The sequence below is a fragment of the Rattus rattus genome, chromosome 12 (assembly GCF_011064425.1).
Source record: "Rattus rattus isolate New Zealand chromosome 12, Rrattus_CSIRO_v1, whole genome shotgun sequence".
Lineage (NCBI taxonomy): Eukaryota > Metazoa > Chordata > Mammalia > Rodentia > Muridae > Rattus > Rattus rattus.
In genome coordinates, this window is record NC_046165.1 from 63,043,156 (window position 1) to 63,053,098 (window position 9,943).

The 9,943-nt window shown below is 38.4% G+C and overlaps 1 protein-coding gene across 2 annotated transcripts in view; it reads left to right on the forward strand.

Moving 5' to 3' along the window:
• Kpna3 (karyopherin subunit alpha 3) overlaps nt 1-5,903 on the forward strand; it is a 68,711-nt gene extending 62,808 nt beyond the window's left edge. For both annotated transcript variants that reach the window (XM_032918325.1, XM_032918324.1), the window contains exons 13-17: nt 575-679; nt 775-846; nt 1,006-1,168; nt 2,942-3,036; nt 3,375-5,903. In XM_032918325.1, the coding sequence (XP_032774216.1) occupies nt 575-679; nt 775-846; nt 1,006-1,168; nt 2,942-3,036; nt 3,375-3,473 (534 nt within the window). In that variant the 3' untranslated portion in view covers nt 3,474-5,903. The remainder of the gene's footprint in view (nt 1-574; nt 680-774; nt 847-1,005; nt 1,169-2,941; nt 3,037-3,374) is intronic.
• Nucleotides 5,904-9,943: the final 4,040 nt, after the last annotated feature.

The following is a 9,943-nucleotide window of genomic DNA, read 5'->3' on the forward strand; positions in this document are numbered from 1 at the left end:
AGTAGTTTTGACAAGTATTTGGAAAATCCAGTCTTTGGGCATGCCTTTCAAAATGAGTGGATACAACTCTGTGGATTAAGGCTTGGGTCTGTTTTATCTGCTGCTGTATCAGCATTACTTAGAGTAATGTCTAGCTTAAAGTAGGCTTACAGGTTATTAAATACACACAGGGTCTAGTGAACACACAAGTATCATGAATGGAAGCTTCCTTCTTCCTTGCTCCAGTGGGAAGTCTGAATTAGCAGGTACAGTGCTTGCCCTGTAAACGTGACAACCTGAGTTAGAGCTCTGGAACCACAGGGTGGAAGGAGAGAACCAAATCTCAAAGGTTAGATGTTATCTCACCTGCACATGGGCACTGTGCGTGGGTGTGCACACCCCTTTCCTTATGTACAAACAGCAGACTCACATACAGCATTAGTGAAATTAAAAGGCCAGTCTTGCACAACTGATCACTTTTTAGATTTGGTCACTTCAACACTACTTGAGATTTTGTTATCAAATATTAAAGAGAAAAATAAAAACATTAAAGGTAGCTTTTTCAATAAAAGTGGTCCATATTTTGTTCCTACAGGAAGCAGTGTGGTTCCTTTCCAATATAACAGCAGGCAATCAGCAGCAAGTTCAGGCTGTGATCGATGCTGGGTTAATCCCTATGATTATTCATCAGCTCGCTAAGGTCAGTCATGATGAGTTCATTATTTATCTGAATTATTACAACTCAGACTTTTTTTGATAAGGAACTTATTTTGTGAAATTGTTTTTACATTTTAGGGGGATTTTGGAACACAAAAGGAAGCTGCTTGGGCAATCAGCAACTTAACGATAAGTGGCAGAAAAGACCAAGTGAGTTTGAGACTCTAACTTGGTCACCTTACTAATTAATCTTCAGCAGGACGCGTCTTTCTTATCTTTATAAGTTACTGAATGTTTTTGTCTCTACTGCAGTTTTTAGAGGGGAAAAAAATTACATATATGAAAAATATTTCTTCTTGTATCATCTAGGTTGAATACCTTGTACAACAGAATGTAATACCGCCATTCTGTAACTTACTGTCAGTGAAAGATTCTCAAGTGGTGCAGGTGGTTCTGGATGGTCTAAAAAACATCCTGATAATGGCTGGTGATGAAGCAAGCACAATAGCTGAGATCATAGAAGAGTGTGGAGGTAAGGAGCTGCCCCTGCAGTTCTCTGAGTCAGTCCATCTGGAGAATAGCTAACGGCATACTGTTACTAAGGGGTCAGGGTGTTTTGCTGGTCTTATTATCCATATTAGCATTTCTAAAGGATTTTTAAAAAACAGAAGTTCATACTTTGGAAATACACAGGTTGTGGAATCAACTTTCCTGGAAATTGATGGAATTTAGGAAATACTCACTAGTGATTTGTTTTCCATTGTCAAGTCAAGACTGTCTGAGGCTGAGTGCTTATGGGAAAAAATAGGGTTTTTTAGCTCAGAGTTTTGGAAAGTAACAGAGTGTCAAGGACAAAATGGTTGTTTCAATTTGTGTGTATGTGATTAAACCACAGAATGAGTCAGGACAGAGGCAGTGTTTGCAGTAACTTTCTACTGAAGATGAATCTTAGGAGGGTTCTACAAAGGTTTTACCAAGTCTTCTAAAGGGCAGATCTCCAATCATGAACCTTTAGTAGGCCCCACTTTTTAATGATTCTTAAAGCCCTCCCAACTATTCTATACGGAAAACCAAAGCACAGCCAAATCACAGTTCCTCTCACGTCACAGTGTACAGGAGTGTGTGAGTGGCTTGATGTGGACGGCTATAGTAGAAGCTTTGTTGAATCCAGCACTTCTCAAACTCTGGACACAGCGAACACGTTTATTCTTGTTGCACTTATTACCATGGGGCTGGGTGGACTCTCCTTATGGAGGTTGCCTTGTGTGTGCATCTCATTGGAATTCTGTAAGTTGGAGAGGCTTTTAGGATTGCTACCAAAAAGCATGTTGAAGATACTAGGACAGAAGTCTTTAAATACTGTGATTTCTGTTAAGGACATAATGAAACATGTGTTTAAAATTTTTGATTTTAAAGAATACATATTCAGTATGTACTAAAGTGTCCACACATTAAGATGTTTCTTTTACTACAATTTAGTGATTTGTTTATTTGTATTTTTATTAATTATATGGATAGTTTAGCCATCACAAATCAGTAAAAGCAAAAAGGTATGTGGGAGTTTTATCCAAATTTATATAGTGTCAGTAGATGTAAAATTAACATGGAGATCATCTTAGTATTAATTCATGTTCATACTTGTCTTAAGATATCTTATTAAGATATTAAAAATTAGCTTCATAGTCAGGTTTATAACTTAGAAAGTTTGAATGACTTAGAGAATTTTTTTTCTCTTTAGTGTTTAAAACTTTTCTTTCTACTGGAATAATAATCTCAACATATAATATAATCTTATTATGAACAGAGATCAGTGATTATTGTTCTGAAAACTTCCTATTTTTGTTCTTTATACCTGTAGAACGTAACCTATTCATTTTTTCATGTAAAATTATATCATTATTTCCTTCAATTATTAAGTTCTAAAAACTTAAACTTCATAGTCATTTGAAATAACATGCAGAAAACAGTAGCAGACAAACGATACTAAATGAGATAGCATGCTTAAATGTAATATTCTGGGAGGTTTTCAGATCTTGTTCTAGTACTAACTTGCCATGCAACTAAAAACAAATTCCATCAGATCTCTGTGAGACGGAGTGTTTTGGTGACTGTTTTTGTTTTTTAGTTTTGTTGTTGTTATAAAAACATTTTTAAAGAGAAAGAACTTAATGGGCATTTTCGTTTTTGTCTGCTTTTTTAAACTGTTGTCTTTAAGTGGAGATAGAGCCTATGCTAAGGTTCACATAGTTGTCTATAAACAGATTATACCGATTAATATCACCTTAATTTTTATATTCTTTGTCAGGTTTGGAGAAAATAGAAGTTTTGCAGCAACATGAAAATGAAGACATATATAAATTAGCATTTGAAATCATAGATCAATATTTCTCTGGTGATGATGTAAGTAAATATTAAAGTAGAGATGTCTGTAGGTTGAGACTTTTATATATAGTGGCCATTTACCAAGAGTTTTATTAATGGGCATTAAGTTTGTACTGTTTTCTGTTAGATACTCCATCAATGGCTTTTCTTGTTGCATTTTTAATCTATTAACTGGGAAGAAATGATTTTCAGATAGGTTAAGTACTTCTGCAGACACAGGAACTTAGGACAGGCACTTTTTAAAAAGTTCATATTCAATTGTATATCTTTAATTTCCCAATAAAATTGTTACTGATTTTCCTGGGTGTTTTTAGGAGTTAAAATATTCATTCAGAGTTTCTCCTTTATTTTCACAGATTGATGAAGATCCTAGCCTCATTCCTGAAGCAACACAAGGAGGTACTTACAATTTTGACCCAACAGCCAACCTTCAAACAAAAGAATTTAATTTCTAAGGTCAATTAAGTGCAGCATCTTTGATTCAATATGAAACACCACCAGATGGCCACCAAGCGATAAGACAGCAAGCAACAGAAGGCTCCCAGCACTCTTGCCTCTTCATTTTGATGCTTCTAAAGCAAGCCATGTCTCAGTCACTTTGCAGTTGCCAAAAGTCACTCTCACATGGACTGTAAATGCATATGCATGATTTCCTAAACTGTTTTAGAATTCTCCTTAACCATCTCAACTCCCCTATATTTTCCATGCTCCCTGGTGCCACATGCTGACAACTGCAGTCTCCAGTTAGAATATTCCATAGTGGTGGTTTATCAGCTGCCCACTGATACAGCCTTTGGAAAAAGGTGCGCTGTGGATCAAGACACTTTGGTATGATGTATACTCATGTTGGAAGACTACAGAGGTGCAGTGTGATCTGAGCCTCCATCACTGTCCTCCACAAACATATTTTCGTATTCTTATGTGGAAGAATTAAAGTACAAGCCAAATGATTTTCATTGGTGAAACTGACACAAAAGTAACTTAAAAACAAGAAACTTGGTTGTTGATTAAAAAGATAAGTTTTTTAAAACTGTACTTCACCTACCATTAATTGATGTTTATTATCTGCCTCAGAAGCCAGGGTTGGAGGAAGAGCTTTAGATATCAATGGTAACGCTTTCGCCATTCTACCTAATTTTTGAGAACAGCAAATCCTATTTGACCACTCACTTCAGCCTGTGTGTTCCTGCTGTTTGGAATAATCAAATGCTGTGCATGGTCTCTACCTGAGCTGCAACCTGTTACAGACTTGAACTTCTGTTAAGTTGAAAGCAAGAGTCCTTGACTACAAAAAGACATACATAATAAATAAATAAGTCAAAACAAGAATGGAAAGGGTCTAAATACTCATTAGTAATGTTTTAAGACAAAGTCTTGCTTTCAGCTTCCAGGGGTTAATTTTATTTTTTGTTTTAAATTGATAATTGGATATGGTTGATTTATATTGGGTTTAAACTGTGGAGCTTTCATGTTTACTGTAATTAGTCTTAAAATATTTTTTACTTAGTAACCAGTACTTTTGATAATGTGGTGGCAACAAACCAGCAACTATTTAGAAGTGTTACAAGACTTCGTTCTTGAGTATTGGGAGCTCATTCAGACCCCACTCAAAGCATCTGCACATATTAAAAAGATAAACCAAGGATCTGCGCCGGAGAATGGTCTGTAGTTATTTAACTCAGCCTGATTTGCAGTGATCTTTAGCTCTACAAAATCTGGCATTACTATATAAAGTCATTGCTTTTGGCAAATGGTCTGACCCAGTTATTAATGAATGAATATGAATTTGAAATTTTTTAAACTAAATAATTTGTGCTGTCACAGAAATGGTTTTGTTGCTCTTGTTCACTGGGTATAATTTCCCAATGCATTGATGTGAAGGGATAGAAATCTGAACTAAGTTAGTTTTCCGACGGGGGTGTATTTACTGTGATGAAGAGGACAGATGCCATCAGAGCTTTGTGAATCGGCTGGGGTGTTTTCACTGACAACACAGAGCAGGTGTGCTTCATTACAAACGTGTATCTGCCAAGGTGGAGCCACTTTAAAGAGGGAGTTTTGTCTTGTATCTAAAACGGATACAAGCGTATGTTTAAACTGCAAGATTTTTACTTGCTAGAGAATCTGTTTTAATATAGTGGTTTGGCCTCTGATTATTTATAGGTTTTATAAATTTTAGAATCAATTTCTCTTTAAGGTGGCTCAGATTTTTCAACTCTTGTGCACATAAAATTGAGTTGAAGTTCATTGTGCCTTTTTTCTTTACCCAGATTTTGAGTTAAAGCTTCATATGGTAACTGCATCCTGTTCAAACACTTGTCTAAATTTTGAAACTGTGTAGTTGTTCACTAAAAGTAGGAGTAACAAAGTCAGAATGAATTAAGGTCACACACTTTGGTGAAACCCTTAAAGTCAAAAAATCTTCTTGATATTGTGAATTGTCCCCCTTCCAGTTTACTTTCTTCTCGATTCTCCCTACTTAACTGACAGTTACCTTTTCAAATTTGCACACATTGAGATTAAAATTGGGCCTCTACTGTGATGATTCCTATTTCCTCTTGCGTCCTAAGTGCACACTAACCTTTGAGTAACGTTAGCATCGAGTAGTGCAGACCCTGCATCTACTTGATCCGGTTTGCTGTGACCTTACCGGTTTGAATTGGAATCGCACCACTTCGTAGATAAGGAAACTGAGTGTATTGCTGCACTTTTAAGTTTTCAAAACAGTGTTTTAAAATTGCATTGTTTCTATTTTTTTTTAAACTCAGTTTAAAAAAAGACTAAAATGTTCTTTCAAAAGAGGCATCTAAACGTGTTCCTAATTTTGTATATGGGCTTAGGTTTTGTAACCAATAAAAAAGCTGCTATCAAATATGATAAAATATTGAAAGACTTATTTCTGGAAATAATTGTTTAGCTTCGTTTTCTGTGTGGTTAAATTTAAGTTTTGATTTATCTTCAAATGCCAGCCACAGTGGTGGTAAAGCATTGAGTGACTGTCATTGTATTTAATGCTTCCTTTCTACCATAACAGTGACCAACTAGTAGCTACTGTGGAGAGTATGTTTTGGCAAATCAGAAGTACCAACATGTGTGTAATTTCCTAAGCTGCTGTAACACAGACCCAATGAACTAGGGGCTTCAAACCACAGAAACTGTGGTACACTTCTGGCAGCGAGAAGTCAAGTTGAGGTGCTGGCTGCACCAGGCTAGCTTCCTCACTGGCCTGAAAGGATTCCTTCCTGGCTTCTTGTGGAGACTGACAGTCCTCAGCTCATAGTTCCTCACACCATTCTCCACCAGTCTGTGTGTACTGAAACACTGTCATTTAGAAGAAAACTGCAGTTATTTGAAAAGGTGGTGTGATTATGAAATGAACCAACCAGCCATTCAGACCTTAAAGCCTGTAATTTTAACAGAAAGTAGTAATTGAAATAACCAGAGAGCCTTTGCTTTGAAGGTAGAAGTGAAGCTCTGGATGAAACCTTGGATTAATTAGAAGAACAAAAGAAAAGCCAGACTTTTGAGTATAGAAGTATTCTGTATATTGCCACTTGAGACTACTTTTAAAAGAAGTCATTGCAGTGGTGCACACCTTTAATCCCAGCACTTGGGAGGCAGAGGCAGGTAAATCTCTATGGTTTCAAGGCCAGCCAGTCTTGAAAAAACAAAGAACAACAAAGAAGTCAGAGTATAAGTAAACCAAGGTGATCAAAGTCTTACCATCATTTACTTCAGATGTGCAGCCTTTTTAGGACATCATCACTGCAGGTAAACCAAGAACATCTGGCATTTGGATGGTATTGGTCTTTCTTTCCATGATAGTTAATTTTCGTTTAACACTTTTTGACTATGAGTAGGTTTTTAACCCTCTGGAAAACTTAACTATTAGTGGGGGAATATAATTTCTGTTTGTCTAGCTGATTCTAAGTCACCTGACCCAGAAAGTGCTTATGGACCGTACCTTCAAGTTCAGAAGTAAACTTCATGTAATCAAAAGCATGGGTCAGAATGACTCAGAAATAGAGACCAGCCATGAAGATGGCTGTTTGGGAAAACAACGGATGTGGGATGCAATCTTCCTCCATGATTGATTTGCTCAATAGATAACTTATTTTGGTCCATTTCTTGATGTTGGGTAACTGTTCTACAGGTGTTTTCCTGTGGACAGTGAGATGGTTAGTTCCATCTGTGAATTCTAGAAACCAGGTTGTAATAGCAGCTCATCCTCTTCCAGCCCAGACAGCTGGACACTTTCCCATAGACATTGCTAAACGCCTTGTGATGGCCCAAACTTCCATCCTTGTACACCATTGACCCAAATCCACTCCTGTAGTAAAGGCTTAGCTGAGGGGTACACAGCTGTCTGCTATGTGTACAGTAGGCTTTTCTCAGTGCTGTTCAGCAATCGAGTTGAGTTAGTATTGGTTCAAAAGTCAGTGTAGTTTGAAAACTTTTCATATTCATTACTTCCTAAGGCACACAAGAAATTGTTTTCCTCAGAGAGCTAAGTTTTTTAAAGCAAGGCAGAAGTAGAGAGTTTGAGTAGCATGCTCCAGGTCATGAGTGCAAATCTTAGAAGCATTAAATAAATGAAACAGTATGATTACTAATGGTATCACAAAGTCCCTGCAGGGAGTTTGTTCTGCAGTTCCCCACCTTTCCACAAAAGTTATCATCTCCTACTCTCTAGTGATGGCATCTAAAGACACAGGGCCCTGTACATAAAGCTAAAGTAAATTTGGAGTGTCTCTATGAGATAGCAATTTTAGCAGGTTTATGTAAGTGTGAACCTGAGTATGTTACACAGCATACATTTACATCCATGTAGTAGCTTAAAGGTAAAAATGGGTTTTTGGGGGCAGCCATTTTGTGGGACAGGATTGAGAAGTGACGAGTGACCCTAAGGGACCTTACTCTGCTTTGTTGGCTGCTGGTCCCTCCTGTCCCTGAGAAACATCCACATCTCTTAAGTGTTCATCACTACAAGCTTTGTGATTGGAGCTTGTTTTGATTTCCGGAGAGCAGACACTGAACTCACTGTTCTTCTAAGATGTACCCTCCCTGCCCAGCCAGAGCAGCTATGCATGTTGCCTTCCTAGTTCCTGTCCACTTAAACAGGCCGCAGACCCCAGTAATGAGTAGTAGGACTAGTTTCTGGTTACAGTGAAATGGCAGCTTTCCATCTTCTCGACACAATTCTAGTGTGTGAAGAGAGTTATATAGTTTTTTTTTTTTTTAAAGATTATTTAATGTATAGGAGTACACTGCAGCTGTCTTCAGACACACCAGATCTCATTACAGATGGTTGTGAGCCACCATGTGGTTGCTGGGAATTGAACTCAGGACCTCTGGCAGAGCAGTTGGAGCTCTTAACTGCTGAGCCATTTCTCCAGCCCCGATAGTTATATAGTTAATAGCCTTGACTTAGACTTGGAATTATAGCCTAAACTTTGCCCTAGCATATAGGCATCTGCCCTGTCTAAAAATTTAAGTTTTATACTATCTCAGTTCAATTTCCTCATAATATTCTTGTAATATTCTGTGTCTTTGGTTTTTGGGGGTTTTTTTTGTTGTTGTTGTTGGGTTTTTTTGTTTGTTTGTTTGTTTTATGAGTAGTTAAGACTGAGCCTTTGGAAACACTAAAATATTTTTTGAGCATCCTATCCCATGCCAGGGCATAGGATAAGCTCATCTCAGGGATGGTCTGGTGAGGATGGGGATGCTGCTAGCCAGTGTTTCCTAGACCAGCTGCACTTGATACAGTGTGGTCCACTTGACCTGGTGAAGAAGTTTGTATTAGGTTGCATTATTTGCAAAGTACGAAGCTGACTGTGCTGCAAAAACAGGTTAATTGGGCAGGTTGGCTGAAAAACCTGGAGGTGGGAAAAGTCTGTACACAAGGCATTGTTGGAAGCACAGAAGGATGTGGTCAAAGACCAGTGGAGAGAAGGATTAATCGGGTGTATATGGGTTAGATATCTGCCACTCACAGAGGCCAGAAGAGGACACTGGGACCCCTGGCTATTGGAGTTAGGACAGCTGTAAACTGCCATTTGAATGCTGGCAGCCAAACTGGGTCTTCTGCAAAAGCAGTTCAGTGCTCTTCACTGCCAAACCATCCATTTGATGCTTCCGCCCCTAATATCAATCTTCTATTATCCTTCTTGTATGTTGATTTCCCATTTTCTTCACAAAATGCTGAAGTCCTCTGGAGACTAGCAGGCAGTGAGATCTCTAGCTATCAGCCTCTCCCTGACTATTAGTTACAAGAGTTCATTGCTCTTCTTGCCGCTGTGATAAAAAATACACTGACAGAAGCAATCTAAGAGGTGGTTTGCTTTGGCTCCCGGGTTTGTGGTTAGTCCATCATGGCAGGAGAAATCGTGGTGGCAGGGGCTGGAGGCGGCTACTGATGCATGCAGTCAGGAGGCAGAGTGAGGCATGCTGGTGCTTACCTTGCTTCTCCTCCTAGCCAGTCAGCCCTGGACCCACCCTAAAGAACAGGTCCACAGGTAAGGCATGCCTTCCCATCTTAATTAACCTAGAGAACTCTTCATAGGCATCCGCCGGTAGTCTCCTAGTTCATCTTAAATCCTGTCAAATTCACAACTAAACGTCAAGAAAATTGCGAGAAAGTTTGATAAGAGAAAATGTAGTTAAGCACACTGACCACATCAAAGAATAATTGGTTTTCTGTTACAGGACTGGCAGGACTGGCTCTGCTCTCTTAGCAGTTCTTGGATTGGACAACTGCTATTTGCTAGATCCTATAATAGGTGCCAAGGATCCCACACCAGACACAGTCACAGCCTCTGCCCTTGTGAAGTTTATATTCTAGTGTAAGTGAGTAGTATAGAGTAAAGAGAGGATGTCTGCCAATGTTATCTGCCACAAGTATTATAGTAGAGGAAGTGGCTGGGCG